At 41.5% G+C, this 26,396-nt stretch overlaps 1 protein-coding gene across 1 annotated transcript in view; it reads right to left on the reverse strand.

Annotated features, from left to right (window-relative positions):
- ITGA9 (integrin subunit alpha 9) overlaps positions 1 to 26,396 on the reverse strand; it is a 381,381-nt gene that overhangs the window by 55,702 nt on the left and 299,283 nt on the right. The window contains exons 23-25 of the mRNA XM_019483333.2: positions 24,283 to 24,390; positions 2,548 to 2,673; positions 868 to 987 (exon numbers count right to left, since the gene is read on the reverse strand). Of these exons, the coding sequence (XP_019338878.1) occupies positions 868 to 987; positions 2,548 to 2,673; positions 24,283 to 24,390 (354 nt within the window). The remainder of the gene's footprint in view (positions 1 to 867; positions 988 to 2,547; positions 2,674 to 24,282; positions 24,391 to 26,396) is intronic.

Consider the following 26,396-nt stretch of genomic DNA (forward strand, 5'->3'; position numbering starts at 1 on the left):
CCACTGAGATTGGCGGTGCATCCCCTGAGAAAAACACTGCTGATGCTGCCAGAGGCACCTGTGGGTGGTCGCTGCTCACCACCACCCCACTTCGCCACTGACACCACTGACAGCGTCTGCCGGTGGTTGCTGATGCTGCTGGCTGATGCTGACACTACGGGTGGTGTCTGCGGGTGGTTTCCTTGAATCCTGCTCATTCACCACTCTTTTGTCCAATCTGCATACACACAGAGACAGACATATAAGCCATTCTTCTGAAATGAGAGTGGAGAACTTTAACATTCTTCTCCTCTCATTTATCCCAGCTCAGACTGAATGGCTCCTCATGTGCTTCTGTAGTGATTGAATAAGGATTTTGAGTATAGGAATGTATGCCTAGTAAAGCCATCTCTCAGAGAGATAAAGATGAGAACTGAATAGCCAATGCTGATATTTTTCCCTTGGGAAATTTAGGGGAAAAAACACTTTTCTAAATGCCCTGTTACTAGCTCATCGTAGTATTTTCTACAAGAAAAGCAAAACCTTTTTTTCTGCTTACAAAAGCCATTTTCATTATTTTGGGGGGGGGTTCAATAACAATTCTTAGATTTCAAAACCAGAATCTGAAAAATAATATAAATATTATAATAATATATATTTTAAAATAGCATTCATATTATGACTTCTAGCTTTCAACAGAAAAGCAATTTTTCATCAATAAACTTTTGTCTGAGCACATTTTACCCAGCAGTAAACACCAGTAGACCAATTCAGGATACGCTGTGAACTACTAGGGAAAAATCCAATCCTGCTTGCATATTCAAATTTTTTGGCATATTTAAGGCAGTATGTAGAATATGTACCAGGATGTGAGGCGGAAGCCCTTACCTTCTTTAATATCTCAGTATTCAGCAGCATGTAAATATCTATATTGCGAGATTCTGCTTTAGCTAGTGAGCTTAAATTACAGCGCACAATTAAGCAGGACCGTCCTGGTCTTTCACAATCCTATAGGAAATAAGTAAAAAACTGTAAGATACAGTAGGCAAGGAGAAATCTTCCATTTAAAACTACATCCCAATACAATCCATTCTGAATGAGAACATGAAAATAATCATGCAAAGAATCAATCTAATACTTTCTTTGTGTAAAAAAGCTGTTTTCAGAATTTGCACAATTGTACAACTTTCAGAACTTAACAAAACAAGTCAGGTGAAATTCATCCCCGCACAGAGAATCAGGCTGTGCAAGGCTTATGCACTGTTTATTTCTCACTTCATCTGGACCTAAAGGTTGCATACCATCTGATACTGGTTAATTCCCCAGGGTTGAGTCTCAACCCCAGTGTATAAACCCTGTTCTCTCTTAGACTTTGGTTAAAATACTCCCTATTGGATTTCATCAAACTGCATTTAGAAACTGAATATTTAATAATACAAAGTGGTTGTGCATTAAAAGACTAATTAAGAATGTATCTTATAAACTAGGAGACCATCAGTTGGAAAATAGAGAAAAGAAACATCTGCATGTGTTCAAAAATCATACAATGACTATGAACCATTTACATAATACAGCCAAACAAAGACAGGGTCTGTCCTAGGCAAGTATTTCCTGCAGAGATATAGAAGTATTAATGCCACTGCACAAGACACTGGAAGGGCTCCTCTGGGATACAGTGTACAATTCTGGTCACCCATGATCAAGAAAGATGAACTGTAGGCTACACATGAGAATTTAAAAGTGTGTGGTTTCTTCAGCCTAGCAATATGAAGGCTAAGAAAGGATATGTTTCTCTATAACTTAGAGTAGGTCCTCCTCATTGGATCTCTCAAGTGATTTTTTTAAGAACCACTTCCTGCCCTTGCAGTAGCAGGCCACTGACAGTACCCTCATGCTTCAATATTACATGGGGCAGGGAAGGGTGTTCTCAGCATTTTTGGCCAATGTGCCTGATAGTTGTGCAATAGGCCTGATTGCGTAATTTTAAGACTAGGTTATAAAACACTCATATAGGATAGTTTGGATAGGGATGATTCTGCCTTGTACAGGGGGTTGGACTAGATGACCTCCTGAAGTCCCTTCCAGTCCCACATTTCTTTGATTCTATAACTAGTTCTTCTCCCTCCTACTAGGGAAGGAAAAGAACCATTTAATCAAAAGGCCAATGTCGACACAAAAATAAAAATAGATATTAAGTGGCCATAAATAAATCTGGGCTAAAAACTAGAAGAAAGTTTCTAACTGTCAGAGAAATGAGGTTTGGGAACAGACCTCCATAACAGTGGGTGCAAAAAAAAGCAACTGGTTTTGAAATGGATTTTGATCAGTTTATGAAAGGGATCATAGGACAAGGTTGCCTATGATAACAAGGGACTGTGTTTGATAAGTTGGGTGGTCCCCTCCAATTCTGTTTCTAAGGCTTTAGCAGTGCCACAATAAAATGCCAAATTTACTTCAGTTACTCTGTAAAGAAAAACCTGGTGGAGTTTTTCACATTTCCCCTTGAGAAAACATTTATAATATACAAACCTTTTGATTTTAAAAATTTAGACAGTTAGAAGTTCTTACCAGAACTTTTCTGCCAGACTTTGTAAAAAAAGCAAATATTGTATGAAAAATGTTGTCATTCTCCTGAGGGATGATGCATGGATTAGGGTTTTTCTGAAAAGAGCAGTTTCCTTTGTCCTGAGCAACCTGAAAGCACAATTAAGATTGTGAGGAGTGTACAGTTACTATTTACAACAGTGGCTCTCAACTACAGTGATGCAGCACCCTAGAGCAGTGGTTCTCAAGTTTTTTTTGTACCAGGACCCATTTGTAAACATTGATGGCCAGTCCTGATCCAGCAAATAGGTTAAGTAGAATACAACCCACTGGCCCTGCCAGTGCCCCTCATTTCTGACCCAATGCCCCAGACCCCCGAGTGTATGGGGCAAGGGGTGGGTATGTGAGGTGGTGGGGGGGTGTGGAGGGCATGGGAGCCCCCAAGAAATCTCTTGCAGGCTGGAACCCTGCCAGCCTGGAAGGGAAAAACCACTGTTTCCCACATTTTTCTCCTTTAAATGAGAATCCATTTTTAAAGTTTGTTCACAACCCTTTCATATATTCTTGTGACCCACGGGTTGACAAACACTGCAAGAGTACTGGAAGATACTTTCACAGGTAATGAGGGGTGTAACAAATTATTAGCACTGTTATATATGACAATACCTACACATGATTCACAAGATAACCCAGGGACTTCAAATAGGTATCAATAGTGTCAAAAGCACTCTTACCTGTTGTGGTCTTTCTGGGCATTTTTATAGATGCATGTGCTGCAGTGCTTTGAAAAGCACAAGGCACTGCAACGCATACAGTTGTATAAGCGGTGAAATATGCATCAGCATGCAGAAAATAGCAGCAGTTCAAAAGTGCACCGCTGCCATTTTCTCCATGCTAACGCGCATTTCGCCACTTATACAACTGCGAGCGACACAATGCAGTATGCGTCAGCTCGCATGCAGAGAAGACTTGATTGATCAAGTCTGCTCTGACACACCTAATCTCCAGTGCTTCACAGCATGAAAAAGTATGTGTATAAATGCACTCTGAGTTCTTTGCAACAGAAGAATTGCCCTATTAGTTTTATGTACTGGAAGCTAAGAGCTTCCCCTATCAAGGGGTGCCCTGAGTGTAAAAAGACTGAGAACCACTGATATATAGTGTCATTGTTGTGTGTCACAACCTTATTACAGCAGTTATTCTTTGGTGCTTCAGTCAACTTATATGTAGGAGTGAAAAATCAGTATGGCCTTGCAAATCATTGTAATTGTATCCTAGCCAGTCACAAAATATATTTTACTTTTAACATAAGTAAAAATAAAGAAGATAATGCTAACTTATAGCATCAATACCATATTTACAGGCATGAGGGAACAGAGGGGAAACTTCAAGGGAGAACAGGGTGTGGAGGCAGACAAAGGGCCAAGGAGTAAAAGGACAGGCTGCAGGGGGAGCCGAGGTGGGGTAGACAGAGAGTGGGGGGTCAGGCAGCAGGGGGCACAGATGAGGGGGGAACAAGCAAGAGGAGAGACAGGGACAGGGACAAGGACAGTAGAGGGAGGCATGAATATAAGATAATCTTCCACTAATATGATTCTATACATTGAAATCTATAACACGTTTGTAATTTTTAATGTATGGAATTTAATTATTGGGGGTCATCTTAAATTCAAAGTCATCTTGGATTCAAGTAAATACAGAATTTCACCTGTTTATTCAAAACATTAAGACATCTGAAGAAATGAAAGACTTGATAAATGTCAACCTAAACTTTCATCCAGGATAACTACATATTCTGTCACACTCTCAGGTCCACAGTGTATATTATGTAGTTGCAGCCCGTGCAAACGTTCTAAACAAAATCCACTAGAATGAAATAAAACTTATAGTACAACAGAATATCAGCAAAACGTCTCAGAAAATCTAAGCATGATAAAGAAGAAGTCCCTCCTTAGAAAGCCCATTTAGCAAACAGTTTCCTTGCCAAAAGTACTACACAATTATTTTGTGGCTACTCCATTTTCAATGAGCAAGAACTACAACACATCATATACAAACACTTTGACCAATCGCTTTCTGAAATCTTGGTCATACAAAAAAAATGCCTAAAACATATTTAACCAGATTTAGAATAATCTCTGCTGCCACTTTTTCTTCCAAACAGATGAATGCCTTTCTTCTTTATAGACAGACAAGGTTCTTTGGGTGAACCTGATATATTTTATTAGACTTTATTATAAATTTGTCTTTATATGGAGTTCTCTTTGATATGCCTTCTTTGCCACCCTGACCAAATAACCCCATTCTTCTCTTGATGTTATAGGTGGGAAGATAAACAGATGAATCCCATCAAATACAGCAAGGAAAATAAATATCAAAAGAGTTAACATTTCTCTTAGTGATTACTTGAAAATCAAGGCTGTGGTGCTCTCTGTTTGTCCAAATCACCTGGAACTAGTTTTCATTATTTATTGCATGCAAGTGATTCACAAAGTATTCTGACATCTGTTTTCTTTGAACTTTAATACTTGGATTAGTTTCATACCAATCTGAATTTTGCAATCGAGTCCAAAATAGCAATACACCAAGATCTTTTCGGCAACTACTCTTGTCTCCTATTAGTTTGAATTACTCAAGGTAGAACAGATGGAGTCAAATTCTTACAAGGGAGATGAGAAAAGAAAGATGAGATTCTGCACAGTCTCCACTTTAGTGTCCTCTGAAAGATTACGCAATTTAAATTTCATATAAGCAGATCACAGAGTGCACAGGGGGAAATCTCACACCTGAGAGGTAGATAAAAGGAAAAATAGGGCACTGATGGGGCTTGATTCTGACCATGGATATCTGGGATATGAAATGTGTGCTCATTTACAGCTCTTAAGAAGCAACCAATCCCCCGCCCCTAGGCAAGCCCCGGCTAGGGTCTGGGGCCAGGGAGGGGGGTTAAACTTCCCTGCCTCCGAGTATAGAGCTGTCCTGCTCTGCCCTGCTTACTTAGTGCTGCCTGCGAATGTGGATTACAAATCCCAGAGGCACCTGGAAGCAGGAAGAGGAAATGATGAGCAACCCTCCAGAGTCCTACTACTGTGAGTCTGGACTGAAAATCCCAGAGACCTTGAGGGCAGCAGGAACACGGAGCGAACACACAGCCCACACTGGGTATGTGCCAGAGAGCCATGCTCTAGTGCTCCCAGCTTCTGGCTTGAGCCACTGCAGGCATGTGACTGCATTTCCTAAATCAAAAGTGAATGTCTGTTCATTTGCTTATTGGTTCATTCTTTGCAGCTTAGACTAACTTGCAAAGATTGAATCAATTCAGCTTCAGACTTTTTGGCTGTCTATACTTAGCCTTTGGATCATTATATGATTTAGTGCTAATTTGGAGCAGTTGCATGTTCAGGCCAGTAGAAGCCTAAAGGACTGAATGGTAAGAATCCCTCCCCGTCCTCCCCTCCCCTGCATTCTGGGCTTCCTCTCCTGCCCCCTGGATCTCCCCCAGTTCCTTCTCCTGCCCCCAAGGCTGCCCCCACCCCACTTGTAGCCGTCTACTCTGTCTGTCCCAGGGAAGCAGGTAGGGAAGAGTTAACCTGCCTGCCCAGTGCTGCTGCCACTACCAAAACTACTGCTCTTCTCTGGGCTGAGTGGGCTCAAACAGCACCAGCAATGGTGGCTAGTCAGGCGGGTTAACCCTTCACAGCCTGCTGTCTTGGGACAGCCAGTGCAGGCAGTCACAAGTAAGCAGGGGAGAAGGTGGGGGAAGGGGCAGGGGCAGTGAGTAGGGAGTTGGGGTGCTGGGAGGGAAGTAGGGGGCAGTGGTCCCAATCCAGGCCAGCAGGGGGAAGGGATGTGGTGGGATATTTACACTAAATTGTAGCCTAGAGTGGTTACACGTTAGTGTAACACAAGTTACGTAACATGGATCAGAGATAATCCTGCCCTGGAGTGGAGTAAATTTGAGCTGCCCAAATAAGTGCTTAACGTTAATTTCAAGTGTTAACGTGCAGACAAATCCAGGTGTTAAGAACTCAAGGAGCCACTCAAAATTATCATGTAACAAGGCCCTAAGACTAATGAAATATATTTATTATTTTCTACTTTTATTTTCAAACTGATTTGAAAAGCCAATCAGCCTCAAGTAAAAGGTGAATGCCCAAGGACATCAGAAGGCCTGAATAAGTGACATAACTGGTAGAACTTACCTTAATTTTAAACATCAAAAAATATATCATGATCCAAAGTGGACAGAAATGCGGCGATTCAGTACAAAAGCATGCAGTAAGTGCTAGTACAGCATCTTAGCATTAGGTCTTGAAGACAGACACCATCTACACTAGTACAACTTCCAGTTTTTTTTCCCCTAATTTGTCCTCTCTTTGCTTACATTTAGGTAAAGGATGATTATACCATCATAAATATGTCCAAGCAGAGAGGTAAAAACCAGTAAAAGTTTTCTAAAGCACTTGCTTGTGTTTTTCATTGTGTGAACTTTCCTGAACATCTCCCCAAAATTACGAAGAATGAAGCTGTTTTGCTTTACTTGAGAGGTCTGATTTTCAGAAGGTAAACATTCAACCTTTTCTTTAAAGAGTTTTAAAGTTTGGCATCCAAAAATTAAAGCTTTCAAAAGCATAAGTCATTAGTTTGTTCATATACACACACATGTATATAGTGTAACTTTGTACGTGCACAGAAAAAGAAGTATGTAAGTACATGAATATATACATGTAAAGATAGTGATCACTCCAAACTCTCTCACTTTTTAAATGCAGTCTAGTACAAATGGGTCCTGATCCTTCACGTGGGCCTCTGTGTGTTGCCATGATACTGTCTCTACTTCTAATAAGCAAGCAGCTATAAAAAGCAACTGTCCTTTATCCAGGCAGCTCTGTTTATAGAGGAAATGCAGTCAAAGACAGGTTAGTTTCTGGCTTTGTAAATGTATTACAAGTTGTTGCTCCATTAGAGAGTCCGTAAACAGGTTTTATAGACAACATTTAAATGACAGCTGATACAGCGTGTTATTCTGCCAATGTTTTGTCGTCAGCATGAACCAAAAAGCTTCTCAGAGACAGGATGTAATCTCTGAAGAAAAAAATGTGGATTACTTCATTCTTTAAGAATGTTGTACTTGCAGCAGAGGAAGAAATTCCCCTAGGATTCCTTTAATAGACTTTGCATACTTTGACAGTCTTAAGGAACAGGGGCAAAAGCATAAAGTAGCAATAGATTTTAGACATATCATACTGAACCCATTGTCAACCTCTCCCCAAATTAAGATACTTTTGAAGTTAAAGAGTTCTGGGTGTACTAGGTCAGATATACAGTGTCTACACAACACATATTCTAAAAATAGCTAGGAGACTTGATACATTTATGTCATAATGGTGTGCTGATTTTATTTCTTAAAAAGGGTCTATACCTTTCCAAGTTTCAGACACATGTTGGCAATAATGAACATGGTCTGAATGGACCCTGGATTTCAGAAGGTGGTACTAGTGAAATGTGAATAATTATTAGGGCTGTGCAACGCTTTGGTCCCTGATTCCATTGGGCAGAGATTCAGCCCAATTCGGTGGCTGAATTTCCAAATCCAAATCAAATCAAATCACAGGACCCCTTAATCTTTCTGAATTGAATTGGAATCCTCTGAATCAATTCAGAAAGATTCAGCGATTCGGACATAGACACAGCTTTTAATGTTTTTTCTACATATCTCTAGGTATAAGGCAGCTTGTGAGTGCTGCAATGCTGGAGTGTCCCACAGAAGTGTGGACGGCTCCCCAGCGTGCTCAGCAGCAGTTCCAGAAGTGGACCAGAAGCACTTCCAGGTCTGCTGGAGAATGTGCAGGCCCCCCCTTCCAGCTCAGTGACTGGTGCCACCTGGGTCTGGTGGGGGGATCCCAGGGTCCCCCTGTGGCTGATCGCTGAGCAAGGGCAGCACAGCCCCTCCCCCCCCCATGCTCTCCAACAGACCTGGAAGTGGACCCGGAAGTACTTCTGGTCCGCTTATGGGTTCACCACCGAGCACGTGGAGAGCCCCCCCCGCACTCGTGTGGGATGCTCCATCCACCCCAGCATCACAGTGTTCACAAGCTGCACTGGTACCTTGAGGTATGTAGAAAAAACATTTAAAGCTGTGTCTATGTCCGAATCACTGATTCTCTGATTCAGCATCCAATTTTCAAATTTGGATTCGGCTGAATTGAATCAGGGACAGTGATCTGAATCAACAAGTTGAACCACTGTCCCCAATTTGGGCCAAATCCAAATCAAATAGGGCCTGCTTTGCACACCCCTAATAATTATTGCCTGTTTTTCTTGTTTTACTAGACGGGGAACTGAAATAAGGAGTCAGAGTCTGAACTACTACTATTTTTATTAAATAAAATAGTTTCTACAAGGATGTTTCAGAAAATAATGGAAAAATGACTGCCTGTGCTATATGTCTGTAATGCAGTACGAAAATAACCAGCAGTGGAGATCATTGACAATGGCATTTTTGAACACACCCATCCATTTTGCATTGCACATACATATGACACTAGTGAGCACATAAATCATGGCTCTGCAGCTGTCAGCATGCACCAAAAAACAGCATTCAGCATCTGGCATTCATTTTTTGTGGGCTGAAGGTGTGATGCCTAGTGAAATTTACTGTAGGAATGTGGCACAATATGGTGAGATCTGTATGGCTCAACAGAAAATGAAGTGCCCAAAGACTGGAAAAAGGCCAATGTGGTGCCTATCTTCAAGAAAGGGAGGAAAGTGGATCCAGCAAACTACAGGCCCATCAGCCTGACCTCTATCCCATGGAAGGTCTAAGAAAAGATTACCAAAGAGACCATTCTTAAGACTGGCCAATGGCAGCATCCTGAGGGATAGCCAGCACGGGTTTGTTGCAGGTAGGTCTTGCTTGACCAATCTTATTTCCTTTTATGACCAGGTGACCTTATCACCTGGACAAGGGAGAAGAGATTGATGTAGTATATCTTGATTTTAAAAAAGCCTTTGATCTGGTACCCCATGATCACCTCCTAGCAAAACTGGCCAAATGCGACCTCGACTTCCCCACGATCCACTGACTGGGGAATTGGCTCTGTGGTTGGACCCAGAGGGTGGTGTTTGACAGAAGTCAATTGTTGTGGTGCCCTGTGACCAATGGGGTTCCTCAAGGCTCTGTCCTTGGGCCAACACTATTCAACATTTTCGTTAATGATGTGGACATTGGAGTCAGAAGAGGACTGGCCAAGTTCGCTGACAACACCAAACTTTAGGGTAAAGCGTTCACACCTGAGAACAGGAGAGCAATCCAGGCTGACCTTGACAGGCTCAGAAAATGGGTGGACGATAACCTGATGGTGTTTAACACCAAAAATTGCAAGGTTCTCCACCTTGGGAAGAAAAACCTGCAGCATGCTTATAGGTTCGGCAGTACTATGCTGGCTAGCACTATGGACGAAAAGGACTTGGGGGTCATGATTGGCCACAAGATGAACATGAGCCTTCAGTGTGATGCTGCAGCAAGTAAAGCAAGCAAAATGCTGGCTTGCATCCATAGATGCTTCTCAAGCAAATCCCAGAACATCATTCTCCCGTTGTATTCGGGCTTGGTGAGGCTGCAACTGGAGTACTGTGTCCAATTTTGGGCTCCACAATTCAAAAAGGACGTGGAGGAGCTTGAGAGAGCACAGAGGAGATAAACGCGCATGATTAGAGGTCAGGAAAACAGATCTTATGAGAGGCTAAGAGTCATGGGACTCTTCAGTCTAGAAAAGCGCAGGCTCAGGGGTGATCTGGTGGCTTCCTGTAAGTTTATAAGGGGTGCTCACCAGGATCTGGGGGAATGTCTGTTCACCAGAGTGCCCCAGGGGATCACAAGGTCAAATGGTCACAAACTCCTTCACGACCATTTCAGGCTGGCCATAAGGAAGAACTTCTTTACTGTCCGAGGCTCCAAGGTCTGGAATAGACTGCAGCCGGAGGTGATTCAAGCACCTACTTTGAACTCCTTCAAGAGAAATTGGATGTTTATCTTGCTGGGAACCTTTGACCCCAGCTGACTTCCTGCCCCTGGGGCAGGGGTCTGGACTTGATGATCTTCTGAGGTTCCTTCCAGCCCTAATGTCTATGAAATCTATGAAAGTCTCTGACTGGGTGGAGAAGTTCAAAACTGGCCACATGTTCATAGAAGATGAACCTGGAGCAGACCCCACCAACAGTCATGATGAAGGACAACATTATCAAAGTTAACCGTGTAGTGTATGCAAATAAGTGACTGAGCATTCCTGAACTACTGGCAAACATAAACGTAAGTGCTGGCAGTATCCATACCATTTTCCATGGAAATGTACTACTGGAAAGCATGTGCCCACTGGGTGCCAAAGCAACTGACAGATATGCATAAATGATAACTGGTGGACTTCTGCAATGTGTACAGGCTAAAGGTGAGAGAATCCTACCATGTACTGTAACTAGGGAAGAGACCTGGCTCCATTATTATGACTCTGAGATGAAAATGCAGACCATGCAATGGAAATGCACATTGTTGCTACCACTGAAAAAATTCTGCATACATATCCTCTGGCAAGGTCTTGCTCAGTCTGTTTGGGGAATGCATGGAATCATTCCTCATTCACTTCACAAAGCATGGAAAAGCCAGCTTTTCAGACCAAATGGCATGCAAAGCTCAAGCACAGTGTTCTTTTCCAGCACGATAATCCAAAACTGCACAATGTGTGGGTGACTGTCAAGACTTTGCATGGCTGGGCTTTAAAAACTGACCACATCTGCCCTACATCACATCCCACTGAAGGAGGCTCTTGGTGGGTATAGATACACCAGTGGTGTAAAGGTACAACTCATGGTGCACCTGTACATGTTCTTGGGAGGAGGACTATTATCAAGAGATGGGATACATCTGATGAGAATGGGAAAAGGCATCTTTGGGCATTATCTGCCCATGCTAGTAAGGAGGGCTTTCAAATAGTTTCCATGGGTGATGGTGATCAAAACCCTCCAACAACAAAGCACATAGTCCAGAGGAGAAAGGACTCAAAGAAGCAACTTAACTCTGTGAAAGGGCCAGAGAGATGCAGGGCTGCAACAAATGGTGAAAAAGAGAAGCAAGTAGGTACAAATGTAAAATATGTCCAATGCATGTATACAAATACAAGAAGCATGGGAAATAAAGTGAGCTGGAAGCTGCAGTCCGCAAAAAGAACTATGATTCAATAAGCTATCAGATAAAACCATCAAAACACCCCACTGAAGTGCCCACTCTACACAGATGTTGGGTGAGCAAGATCAAACTAACATGATGCCTCTTCTGGGCATGCACTGCACTCAGTGCAGCCGCACAAACTGAATGCATTCTTGGGGGTGCATCAATAGAAGCATTAAGGTGCAAGACACAAGAGGTGATAGTCTCTCTCTATTTGGTGCTGGTTAGGCTTCACTGGAATGCTAGCTGCAGTTCAGGGCTCCATATTTTAAAAAGGACATGGAGAAGTTACAGTCCAGAAGTGGGCAACACACATGATAAAGGGCTGTTGTATGAAGAAAGAAAGGCAAGTTGTATGAGGAGAGGCTAAAGGACCTAGGCATGTTCAGCTTGCTTAAAAGGTGCTTAAGAGGGAACATGATAGCAGTTTTCAAATGTTTGAACAACTGCCATAAAAAAGGGGGACAGCATCTTTTCTCTCTTGCTGCATAGAGAAGGATGTGGACCAATGACTTGAAATTGCAGCAAAGTAAATTTAGATTGGACATCCAGAAAAGCTTATTCACTGTTAGAACAGTGAGGCAGTCTAATAGATGACCTAGGAGAGTTGTGGCATTTCCATCAATGGTGGTGTTCAAGAACAGATTGGACAACCACTTGTGAAGGATGATCCTGGCATAGCTACACCTATATTCTACTATTCTCATACTTCTTGCTGGTTGCCCCACCCCACTTTCTGCTACATGTGTCAGGGTGCTTTTAAGATCTCCTCGAAGGTTTTGGTTATTAGCTACATTTAAGGCTGGGGACTATGACTGGGGTGTGCCAATGCTGCTGCTGAGATAAAAGCCAGTGGTTCCTGGCTAGAGGATCTTGCTCTTCTGCTCAGGATTAGACTGCTCACCATATCTGAAGTCAGGAAGGAATTTTACTGCATGGTCAGATTGGTATGGACCATAGAGGTTTCTGCCTTCCCCATTAGTGGGAGGCATGTCCCTCTACTCAGGATCTGTTAAGTGTATATTGACAACATTTCATAGAAGAAGGATGTTGGCTGCCACCATTTCCCTGCTTTACCTGTGGCAGGTTAGGGTGCTAGGTCTGTGCTGTGTCAGGGTTGATGGCAATCTTATATAGAGTTGAGATTATAGATTGTATAGGATGGTTTTGATAGGGATGATCCTGCTTCAAGAAGGAGGTTGGATTAGATGACCTTGGTTAAAGACCACAAGGGTCAGACCACAGCCAGGTAATTTAAAGTGACAACTCTGGCTTGCTGTCAGGTATGTACATGTGATAAGAGGTTCATGGAGTAATGTGACTGTGCGAGAACAGAGAGGAAGGAGACTTCTACCATGTCCAGCCTAACATTAAATCTGGCCTCCTTGGTAGAAAAATAAGCAGCTCAGTCCTAATACCATATTTGGTGCTCTAGATTTCACCCAGGTAAACCGACAAGCATACATATCTTTCCAGCCCATTTTGGATCACAAAACACAGCCTCCAGCTCCTGAAAAGGAATTCATTATCATGTAAAGCCTATCAAAATAAAACAAAATATCTGAAGATCCTTTCAAGGGCCTGATTCCCTTCCTCTTACAATGACGCTAATCAAGAGAAGCTTCTCTATAGTCAATAGAGTTACACCAGTTAAAAAAAGTGAGAAGAATCAGGCCTTGATTGTCCATAAAGGAAAAAAATCAGCATTTCAGAAGGAGGGAAAATATTTGGAAAGCTCAGGGAAATGTTAAGAAAGATAAAACATTTTGAATGGCAAATTATAGCTGTTTGGGAAACATACTCAAGGTCTGCATACAGGTCAGTTGTTTCACAAAACTGTTAATGCTGTTCACCCTTCAAATAGATGCTTTCCTCACAAGCCCCAGGTTGTCCTGACTCAACTGCCTCTGCCAAACCTTCTTGCCAGACAGCTTTTACAGACTTTTTTGTTTTTTAAACAGGTTTATTTGCTTTATGAAAACATACTTTACTCTACAAAGGCATACTTAATAGTTTAAGTTTGCAAATTGCAGACCAAATGACAGATCACCTTTCATTTATCTGTTGGGTAAAACATAATTTGCTTAGGTTAATAACAGAGAATATGTTTTTATGGAGTGTCCCAATTCAGAGAGTATCCTGATTGGTACTAATACCAGCATTGATTTTATAAAGGTAAATGGACAGTTGTGGTTAATTCAACAAGTCACACATATTAAGATACAAAGAGTATACAAAAGACATTCCAGACAAGGTCAGACTGTATATAATAGCCAAATAAGCTCTGTAAATAGATATCTGAGTACTTGCTGTACATGCCAAAAATGTTTAATATTCACAGATAATGAAATCTGTTTGAGTCAGAACAGTTTGTTGATTCTGGCAATAAAATAAGGGACTCTGAAACAACAGAAAATAATTTTAAAAAATAACTCTTTTCTCAATAGCACATGGAAGAAGTTCAACCAAAGCAACTGCAGCAACAGTACTAACGGGGTACTAAACCTTAAATGCTGTTAATAGATGCAAGATTAAACTACTCTGTGGAGAGTCTACAAATACACACAGCTAATTATGATAGTAACATTCTGTTGTAGGCCCAGGTACTGTAGGTTCAGCTAAAAAAAAAATGAGTGCCAGATACACACTTTGCATAAATCTTCACTGAATTTACTGAAGCTGTGCTACTATGCACCAGCTGGGCTTAAGTATTTAAATGTAGTTTAATCACCCTTCTGACCACCAGCCAAAGAGATGAGCCCTTGAGACTTATCAGCAATGAATGACAATGATCATCATACACCTGCAACACACATCCTTCCATCTCTCCATTAGCTTGCAAATACTAAGCAACCATCCAAATAGATATTAAATCCAAGAAGTGGCATTACACGCCTAGTTGAGCAAGACTACCAAAGATATACAGATTTAAAAGCAATGATTCTTGCAAGAGAACAGTCCCCTTCTTATAGAGGGCAACACCATTTAAACAGTGAGATGAAACAGAGAGCATTAGTTTGATTTATCTTTACTATCCACACAAGGTTGAGGCCCAGAACTGAACAATGCCATACATGGCAACCAAAAGGACAGTTTACACCTAATGTACGCATGCTGTATACATGAGCTTTTAGCAGCAGAAATCCAAGAAAAGGGCACTGACATTAATATTCTTTCTTCCTATTATGGGTTGTGAGAAGTCCAGTCATCATATGGTATTGCTAAAAGTTGAAGGTGTGGCTGTCATATTTCTGTTGTCACTCGCAAGCTAACAGCTCAGTGTTCCCCAATAGACATTCTCAATCAATCCCTTTCTACAGCCTTCTCTCTGTGGGATGAAAAGTCAGGGTTTCTTTTCCCCTACAGCATTAAGGCTACCAGGATGATCAGCAAAAGACTTAGAAAACAAAGCAGAAAAAACACTTTCCTTGAGGAGTCTGACTAGTCTGTTTCTAGGATGCAATCAGAGCTCTTATCCTACCAACTCTATTTAGTAACGGTACCTTTTTACTGGCACACCCTCTCTCCCACAATGTTGGATATCTCTGCAGATCACCACCTGATAGGTTACTCTTGTTCAGTTTGCTATAATCTGTCTGCTGAAGGTTAATTCATAGTCACTATATTCTTATGCTTTGTTTCTCTAAATTTAGTTTAAAAGACTAACACCCACCCTAGACAGTTAGTAAAACTCCCCTTACTGCCATAGCAAATTATTGTATTTTCTTGTATATAACACACCCTGGAATAAGATATGGGCTTTGTTTAGAAAGGCAGAAGAAATAAAAATGCTATTTCCTTGCAATAAGTAACTAACTGACTAGGAGCACTTTTGCCCAGTACGCAGCAGAAACTACTCCTATGTGCTCCAATTACCAGCATCTTTTTTTTAAGGTGTAAAATGTGAGAAAATATGATATTTATAAAGGAAAGCCTGACTCCCGATTCAGAGCTTACAGGAAACATGTATGTTAAAAGAATTAATCATTTGTTCATTACCAGTTTCCTCCCCAACTATTTTTAGCAGGTTAAAGCCGCACCAATGGTAGAATAGAGAAAGGTTACCACTCCTCCACTATCTCAAATAAAAAAAGATTGTGGACTTTCTCATCTTGTTTAATAATTTTTCTGGGGGGGAAGACAGAAAGGGAGGGAATGGGGGGAGCAGGGAGGCATGGAAAATATCCTGGTCAGCAAGCATAGAAACCTATTGTATGCTTTTCTCCCTATCTCAGTAAAACTCCAGATTGTCGTTTCATTCTAAATAAACCTTCTGTTTCCTTAATGTATCTGATAAGGGATAGCAGGTGCATCCAGCTCACTTGACAGGACTTCTTGCATATGTAAATCCATCTGTATGAAAGGCATGTCAGCCACCTTGGCAAGGCTCTGGAATTTCATGATACTTCAGCGTGGAAGGTAGAAACCATGCACAGTTTACACTGCAGCCGCACGGTTTAGCTGACCCAAGATGTTTATCAGGACATCCCACAACATGTATATATGGTTTATGAGAAGCTGTTGAGAAATCTGTATGAATTATTTATTTGACAAATTTCATTTATTTTTTCTGTTTAGAAACTGACCACAGGAGCGCACAGATACATGAGAATTTGATGCTGTAACACACAGGTCACATGGAACATTTCCATGCTTAGATGGCCAGAATTCAAAGCCAGAGCTCATTGCAGAGCCCTCCCATATAGTGCAGGGCAGTGGGGGGCAGTGGGGATTGCTCCCCACCCCCCCCACCTGGCACCTGCACAGCAGCTGTCACATTACACAGGTGCAGCATGGCTCAGCAGGGTGCCATGCACTGTCTGGGTGCTGGGGCTGCTCCAGCAGTCAGCTGGAGTCCAGCACCACTCAGCCCCAGGTCCCAGACAGTGCGCAGCCCCAGCACCCTGCCAAGCCGTGCTGCACCTGTGCCATGGGGCAACTGCTGCACGGGTGCTAAGCAGAGGTGGGCAATCCTCACTGCCTTGCGCTGCACAGGCAGGGGGACTCTGCCATGAGCAACCAGAGGCCCTGATTGCCCCTGCCAGAGCCAGTGTGTGTGAGGCTTTTTTTTTTTTTAATTGTCCAGATGTTTGGGCTGGGGAGGGGCGAGATCAGGGAGTGGAGACTGTGTAGTGTGCTGTGCCACATGACCCCAGAGCCCCCACAGCCGCTGCTGCAGCCGGTGAGTGTGCGTCTTTTTTTTTGTTTTAAAGTGCCAGGAGGATGGGGCTGGGTGGGGGATGGGGCCAGGCAGGGCAGCCATGGGGGCTTCTCCTGTGGCCATGGGGGCTCCCCCCTGCTCAGGGAGAGGCAGGCACAGCCAGAGAAGCTGCGAGAGAACCTGCAGCCACCTGGCTGCCTCTCATCAGCTGATCTGAATCTTTTAATCTCTCCGAATATTTTCCAAATTGATTAGGCTTCAGATTCAATTCAAACCTTTTAATGGGTCTCCCAATTTGATTCAGAATTGGAGATTCAGCTGCCAAATCGGGCTGAATCTCCTCCGAATTGAATTGGCTACCAAAGCTTCACACAGCCCTAGTTTGAGGTCAGGTCACTTAGAAAAGCCCCTCAGTCTATCTGTGTCTCAGTTCTTCATCTGTCAACTGAGAATACTAGTATTCCATTCTTTCTTTGTCTCATCTGTTTACATTATCAGATTTTTGGGCAGAGATTACTATGTGTACGTTCACCATCTAACAGAATCTGAAACTCAGTAATAACACCAATATGACTTTTCTTATTCACAATTCTAGTTCAACTAAACAAGTTCTTAATATAAATGATTGTTGGCCTGCACATAAAAGTTGGCTCTGTCCAGAAATCTACAAATACATATAAAACAATTCTGCTTTGATACTAGGATTGTTTGACTGCAGACTGAACAACTTGGCAACCATAAGGAGAATGATTCCTCGAGATTCAAGCAGCTGAGGATCATCTGCCTGGACTATATTTGGCTTCCACTTTAAAGAAACACATTCAGTTTCCAACCATTAGTTGCTTGTCTCTCATAACCATATCTATCTTTCCTAAAAATAAAATAAATATGACAGAAAAAATGTGATCTACCTCCTGCCGGTTAATCACCACATAGGGACGTGGTCCTCAAGAGTCCCAATGACATTCACCTACTTGTCAGCAGTGAGAAAGTCTTGGCCAGATAGTAAGACTCTGGGTTCCTCCTGATTCTTTCCTGCCACGACTTGATGTAAGGTTATTTTCAGGGGGGTGTTGTCCACCCGAATCCGACCCTGACCCGGACATCCCACCGGTGAGCTCGGATCATCAAGTAACGAGGGGAAAAAAAAACAAAAAACCCTGGCATGCCCGGACTCTTCTCCGCATTCTGCTCGCCTGAAATGGTGACCTCGGCTGCCACCATTATTGCCGATCCATCTAGGTAATTAACGCACCGTGGAGGTAATTGATGACCCGCTGCAGCAATTAATGCTGTGTTGCATTTCCTGAGCTCCTCTGAGCTCTCAGACCAAACTGGTCCACCACCCTATTCCCGGGGTGTCTTTTCAAGCTGGGCAGTAAGCAGTTCTACCCAGCCCATGTTCTCTCTCTCTCATCTCTCCTCCCCACACTGGGTCACCTGGCCAGAAATAAATCCCGGGACTCTGGAAGATCCAATCTGGCTCACCTTATGAGCTGGTAAAGTTGGCTTCAGGCATACCAGGAGTTCTCTCTGCAGTGTGACCATGGCCCTTTCAGGTAACCTGCAGCCAGGATTGGCAGGCTCCTATGAAGAGGCATCGCCAGCCTCTTCACACCTCCATAAAACCATCATCAGAGTAATCTGGGATTCATTGTTAATTTACCAACCACTTCAAGAAATACCATGGTTAATTGGGTGCTTAAGAATGAACACCATTTTGGATATTACAGAAAGACTTTGTAGCACTGCTCCTATTCCACAAGTTACTCAGATACTCATGGAGGTCTTTAATGTTTTAGCTTAAAATCAACATTCATATACATTTATTAACCAGCGTTCTCTTTTGTGAAAGAGTATGTGATCTAGAGATTACCTCTGGAGCAAAAGTCAAGAATCCAGGATTCTGTTCATTCTAAGCCTATTTTGTATGATTTGGGGCAAGATATACATGTTTCTTTGTATTCACCTGTACTTCAACCAACAAGCTGAAGAGCTTAACAGATTAGTTTCTGTCTTTGATGTCAGGACCTTGGATAAAAGGTACAATGGAAGTCCAAAAGATTTTATATACATATCTGTACCATCTGAGTTTTTCATGTAAAATGAATATCAATTTCAATGTCCTTAGTAGACTCCATGGTATCTCTGGCTCTTAAACAGCTGGTTGAAGGGTCACTTGTTTAAAGCCCTTTTGAAGAGTAAAAATGTGCACCATTTCCTAAAGATAGTCAGACTCTAAACTTGTCTTATTGTATTACTCTAAACTTGTCTTTCTGTATTACTCTGTTTTTATACTGCATTTCTTCTCCAGTGACCAGTTCCTTAATGCATCATTATCAGGGGATATATAATAGCATTAAAATATCTTGATGGAAAAAATAATATTTTCTTGGTGGTTGCATATAGTAAAAGAGTCCCTTAAAAACTATTTTGACTTCTGCATAGATAAATGATTACTCTTCAACATTACAATGCTGAAAACTTGATTTTGATGTCTCAGCAGCTTTTTGTTCATGATAACTGGAAAATGGTTTGTTTAGCAAGGGACTTGCAAATAAAAATTTGTTTAGCAAGGGCTGATCCATGGGGAAATTAACATTTTTAAAATGCTGAACACAAAAAACCTTGTTGATCCGATTAATTATGATGACAAAGTGTTCATGCCTCTTCAAGAAAAACAAGGGCAGTTTGCACTGCATACTCCTTTCTTTCTCCTCTGATTACAGCTGCATTTGCTTGTTCAGCTGCTTTGAATTTCCAATGAAATGAGTGTTTCCTCTCTCTACACCTGAGCTCAGGGCTGAATACAAAAATGAGGTACATGCCTAGAACCCTAAGTGAAGAATGGGCCCAGTTATGTTTATTTCACATATTATAATCATTGAGGGGAAAAAGTAGGGGTCCATGAGTTTGTTTGCCTAGGGCCAACTAAAGGGTTAATCCAGCCCTGCCTGAGCTATTCAACTTCTAAGCATCTGGTAGCTGAACACCCCACAGGTTTTACCAATGGAGGCCACAGGCCAGCAAGCTGCACCAAGGTGAGCCATGGGACCTGGGCCATGTACCATGCGAGCACCCCTCCACCACCAATGCACCACAACTGCATGGGTATCTTCCTCATTGCTCCCCAGTGCAGCCCCAGGCCTTCCCACAGCTTCCTATGCCATCCTGCAATGCCCCATCCCCTGGGGCAGTGTAAAGAAATGGAAGCTGGAGGAGGGAAGGGGAGCCTGGAGGCTCTGACAAGGGGGGAACAGAAGCCAGGCAGAAACACAGGGGCTGCAACTTAACACCTTGCAGATCACAGACAGCCCACAGGCTGCCATTTGGACAGCCCTGGTCTATACCACAGTTCTCTAGCAGTTGGCCAATAATGGGGCTGGACTACTGCACATTAGCTTATTGCATGTAAACATTTGGGAAATAATCTCTAAGGCCTGGGAATGTTTTAAGGGGGAAATAAGTTTTTAGCTGCCATGAGACTGTGTCAAGATTCTTAAGTTTGCTCTTAAGATACCTCCTTCCCTCCCAGCGTATGTTTCAGAGACGATCCATCTCCGTAACTGATTGTTCATTCAAGTTGAGAATCAACAGAAAGGAGACAAGGGGACCTGGTGGGTATGAAGAGGGATTGGGAAGCTGTTGGCCTGCTGGTAGGGAAGGAAGCATTTATCAGCACTTCCTTACTGTGGGGGTGTGAAGGACAATATAGGGGGTCAGAGATAAAAATGTGGCGCTGTTTTGTGATTCAAGAGGTGAAAGGCAGGAAGCTACACAAGGTCCTTAGTGTCTGAGATCATTTTTGCATAGCTACAGAAGAAACTCTTACAACTGTTTCCCTAATAAAGCATAAAGCTCAGATCAGCAGGAAAAAAAGGGAAGCTGGAAAGCCTCTTATCTCCTTTAAAGGCAAAAAGATAATTTTGTCTATTCATGTCTCATTTAGATACGGACAGTTCTAATGGACTGTGTGAAACCTTCTTCTTATTTATTATTACTGTGATTAAATTAAAGAACATAATCCACACAACAGACAATTATTAATTCATGTGACAATATATAGCAGGGGTAGGCAAAATGCAGCCTGCAGGCCGGATACAGCCCGCCAGGCCATTCTATTTGCCCTGCAGGGCCCCTCAAAAATTTAGAAAATTACAATTTATCTGCCCTTGGCTGCCTGTCATGCGGCCCTCAATGGCTTGGCAAAACTCAGTAAGCAACCCTGATGTATAGCATGTTTTATTCTATGTGCATTTTGTGTAGTGTTATTAACATAAAGGTTTGCACCCATAACATGAAGTGAGGTATTGTATCTTGAAGGCAATTTTGTGAGGCACGTATAAATATTGTAGGGCATTCAGAAAAAGACCTCATGTCATCAAATCTTAGGCATCTGCTATTTTATATTAAGTATTAATTAAATAAGCAATCAATAAATACATATTAACATATTAACCATAATATCTGTTCTGAAAGAGCTAGTAAAGCTGACTTCTGTGGGTATTAAAGAAGTAATTTTCAGCCACCACCACTCTGAACTCTCAGAAACAGATATTATTCTTCTGCATAACTGCATACTTTGATGCATGTGCCATGGGAAGTACAGTGTAATCAAAAGCATGGGAACCTTTAGCAAATATGATTGCAAAAGCCCTTTTGCAAAACAACTACTTATGACCCATTTTCCAAAGATAACTCCAGCCTGCTCTTCTTGGGCATCATTTTTAAAGGTTGTCTGTGGTTTTATTTTCTGTTTTCAGTCAATAAAGCTTTGGCAGGGAAGATGGGATGGTCTTGTGAATAAAGCACTAAGATTTAGAGACCTAGATTCAATTTCTGGCTCTGACACAAGTTCTGCATGTGGCCTCTGACAAATCACTTAGTTTCTCTGTGTTGTAGTTCCTCACTCATGAATATTAGATAATACTTCTTTTCTCCATAAGGGTTTTATTGAGGATTCAACTGATCAGTGTTGATAATGTGCTCGGATACCATGATAGAGCTTTATACTGTATGTGCCTAGAGACATATAAGGCATCTATACATGTGCTCCAGGGTGAAGGGAGAGAGACTTTAATTAGAGCAGCTCCAAAAGCTGCTCTAATTAAAGTGTACATAGCATCACATGTATTCAGCATCCTGCACTTCAAAATGGCAGTGGAGGTGCTTTAACTAAGCTCCTCAAACAAGCTTTAGTTAAAGAGCCCCCACCACCATTTTGAAGTATAAGGAACTGAATACATGTGACGTGGATGCTGCTGGAGCAGGGCAACTGGAGCTTACACCAGCAGACTCACTTAATCAAGTCTGCTCCAATGCATGTGAATTAGAACACATTGGAGCAGACATCCAGCATGTGCACAGAGAACTGCAATAGCAGACAAAAGACAAAAAAAAAGATGCCACACACTTCTAGAAGGAAGAGCAACTAGATGTCTGGGGAAGGTAGCACTAACACTCTCATAAGTTTTGACCAGGAACCTAAATTTGCACCACATACTGGATCCTGATCTTGAAAATTCAATAAATCAGTGGGAGCTGATTTTACGCACATTGTATGGTTAGAAATGTCACATGGGATGTAGTGGGCAATGTGGCAATGAGTATGGATTTTCTTCACATTTAAAACTATGTCTGAAGCCTAGCAGCTTAAACAGTGTGTACCTGCTGGCTGGCCCTGCTTTGCCTGACATCAGAAGAGCAGTGGCCAGCAGGACAGAATGATCAAGACAAACTGAAGTTGCAAGACGCCCGCTGTACGTCCATCCCGCAGCACACAAATGTCTGAGGTTATGTAGGAGCTTTCTCACCAGCACCCAATCTCTCAATGACATACCCAAGGAGACATGACTACAGCTGCAGAATTACAGGCTGAATAAAATACCTGACAGTGGAAAAAATGGACATTCCAGTGACTGAGTCCTTATCACCAGGGGCTGATGAACCATGGCAAAGGTGGTGATGTCTCAACCACTTATGTACCGGAGTTGGATCCTCCAAGGAACTAATGGAGAAGTGGGGCTATACCAGGGGTGGGCAATTATTTCGGGTGGAGGGCAGCTTACTGAGTTTTGTCAGGTCATTGAGGGCCACATGACAGGCAGCCAGGGGCAGATAAATATTAATTTTATAAATTTTTTTAGAGGCCCCGTGGGCCAGATAGAATGGCCTGGCAGGCCGCATCCGGTCCATGGGCCGCATTTTGCCCACCCCTGGGCTATACCATTGGCTCAACCACCTGTGACTGCAGCACAGAGCCTCAGACTATGAAATACCTGCTGCAGTGGCTGCTGCTTGAAGGCACATGTACCATGAAAGATCCCACAAAGTACAATAAACGAGCATAAGCATGTGTAACAAAATGGTCAAATGTGGTATAGAGACATTAGAAGGAGACAACTAGGTTGAATAAAATACTAAAATGCTATGTAGGGAAAAAATTGTGGTTGGGTAAGAAAAAGAACCCAATCTGTGCAATACTGGCAGGTCAAATGATCCTGGGTCTTACTTCTCTGTTTGCAGATGTTTCTGCAGATCTCAAAACTCCTCACTGTAAAGAGTTTAGGAGTGATTCTTTCACCTGCTAATGCTCTTCATCAACGATACACAGACTAGCATGGATGTGGATGTTAATTATATATTGAATTATACACAATATACAAACAACTGGGCCACAGTTATTTCAGCCAAAAGGCCAGTCATCCTCAAAGAGGATACAGTATAGTCTCCCAAACTACCCGTGCGGTCAGAGGTTATTCCTTCCTTGCATAGTTTCCCACACACATCTAATTACTCTAGATTTCTACAGAGGAGAAGTGAATTACATCCTCAGGGTGTCTTCCTTTTATCACCTCACTAATATGTTTTAATAGCTCAACAAAAGCTTAAAATAAACAAACAAGCAAAAGCTAAGAATGTATCCTTTACCACAACATCTGTGGAGGATGATTTTCTTTGTGGTTGAAATTAAAATATCTTTAAAAAAAAATATTTAACTAGACAATAAATAATTGGACTACTAATAACTATAAATAGTCAGTTAAAAAAATAAGGTACTGGCACTTATAGATGTGCTATATTCAGAACTGAGTTTGACCTTTACAAGTGATTATAGAGAAAGCCAATTAATGTGAGTCAGCTTTGTATCACAACAAGTTATTTAAATACGATAGAGTTCATAATAGAAATCCAAATTATATATGAGAAGCTGTGAATTATTTTCAATATTTCTACAGGATTAAATTGTCACAGACTCTTCAGGATCATTGTGGCGATTCCTTCTTTTACCTAAAAACCAGATGATTCAAATTCTGTGAGTAATGTGTAGCTGACTTCTCAACACCTCTGTGGTGTAGCGCTGCAAACTACTCACCATCATTTGCTGGATATGAAATGTGTCAGCCCCGGTGGCAGAGAGACGGTTTGGGAATGAAATGTCAACAAAAGCTTCAGGGAGAGTGCTCGGTCCAGTGTTGTAAACCTTTAAGTGTTAAAATATATGTAAATATATGAACCCGTATGAAAAGTAATGAAAGGCAGAACTAAAATTCTCTTCATTAACATTACACAGTCACTCAAGTTAGGTAAGGATTACAGATGAATTTCTAAACAATGTGATCATTTTGCCAGCTTTTCAAGTCCTCTTCAATAAAGGTTCTCTTGCACAAACCAGGGGCTACAGAACCAGATGCTGTTCCTCTGATAATATTCTTCTCTACTGCACCAACATATATAGCACTGGGAGATAATTACAAGCCATCAGAGTGCCAGTTACTGATATAAATAACATGTGGCTTTTGTCCTTAATATGAGGACTCTGTTAATGAGTTCTTTTTTAGTGTTTTAATAATGCTGTCCAAACAATGAAGAGAATACTGCTGTCCCTGTTCAACACTGCCTTTTTATTTGGTAAACACTGTGCTCTATTTTGTCCATGTTTGTCTTAAGGAGCAAAAGCCAGATCAGTGATGAATATGGATAGTGCAAATAGTTGGTTCATTGACCAAGTTAATAAGAAAAGCATTTAAACAACCGCTACTTCATTTATGATTTGGAATTTTTAATTGAAAGTAAAAATTAGGCCGTGGTATCAGCTTTCTGCAACAAATGTTGGATCATTTGTTAAGAAGACAAACATTTCTAGTGAAAAGTGATTTGTATGGGTTAAAATAAAACATTACTAGCTGAAGATTCCTCATGTTTTTGTGTCAAACTTCCCTGAGGAAAATGAAATTGAAATTACATGCATTTTCATTTCTCTATGGTTTTTTGTGGGGGAAAAACATTTTTTTTACCAATCTCCATGAACCCATACATGCACACACAAATATATGTTTATATAAGAAAAACTTAAAAAAAAAACAATATTAGAGTAATAATTTGTTGCCCAAACATGTAGAGATCTACACCAGTATTGTTGTGAACCTGGTAGATTATCAACATTAAAACATCAAACCATTGACTTCAAGCACTGTTTATATTTCAAGGAATGCATGAATGATAAAGAAGACTGGTGCATAATGCCAAGACCTTACAAAAACCCTGAGGCACAAGGAAGGGAAAGAGATCCCAATTATAATGAAGTGTAACAAATACAGAGGGAACATAATGTAACAAATTATATATTTTAAAAAGGAATAATATCACCATGATCAGGAATAAGAGTTAAGGATGTAAGTGTGATGACACATCACATGACTCACAATAAAGCAGAATATCAGGTCTTTTTCTATACAAACATCTTGACATTGAACGCAACACACATTTTGATATACCCATCCCCCATAAACTATAGCAATAAATCTCTTTTCTGTTGAGAAACTCTCACTTTTCTCCATCTGGAAAGTTGAATACATGGCAGCAAATTATTAAAACAATTAAGCAAATTGTGATAAAAACCATGCTTTGGCCATTATGAAACGCTTCTCTCTCTCTCACACATATACACCCACACAGGCTTGAGGTCTATCACTTTACTGGACAGCAGGCCTGTGACTTGTTATAGAATAACTTTCATTTGCCATATGGCAAACCCTTCTTGTATTGAAACTTGTATGTATTTGCGTGAGAGAGAGAAGATCAGGATGTATTACAAATGTATAGATGTTATCTGTATACCTGATATCATTTGCTTTTATTGAAAGTAATCATCTAGTCAAAGCATTGGTACATCTGGTCTGTATCTGTTTCTAACCAATAACTGACTATGGAAAAACTGTAAATCCTAAAGAATGACTTCAGAATCACAGGAAGTAATTGCTTGGTTCACAAGACCTTTAATAGCTTGAAATCCCAGTCTGAACATAGTTAAGGGCAATGCATGACAGTAGGGGCTTAATTGTTCCAGACTATGCTCTGCCCATGAATGAAGACATGTGTTACCCATTAGTAGTTAAAGGGGCATCATGCCTAGGAGGAAAAGAAGGAGAGAGGAAAAACTTGTTTATGATATTCAGCAAATAACTGGCCCACATCTGTATGATTCTT

This window comes from Alligator mississippiensis, chromosome 5 (assembly GCF_030867095.1).
Source record: "Alligator mississippiensis isolate rAllMis1 chromosome 5, rAllMis1, whole genome shotgun sequence".
Lineage (NCBI taxonomy): Eukaryota > Metazoa > Chordata > Crocodylia > Alligatoridae > Alligator > Alligator mississippiensis.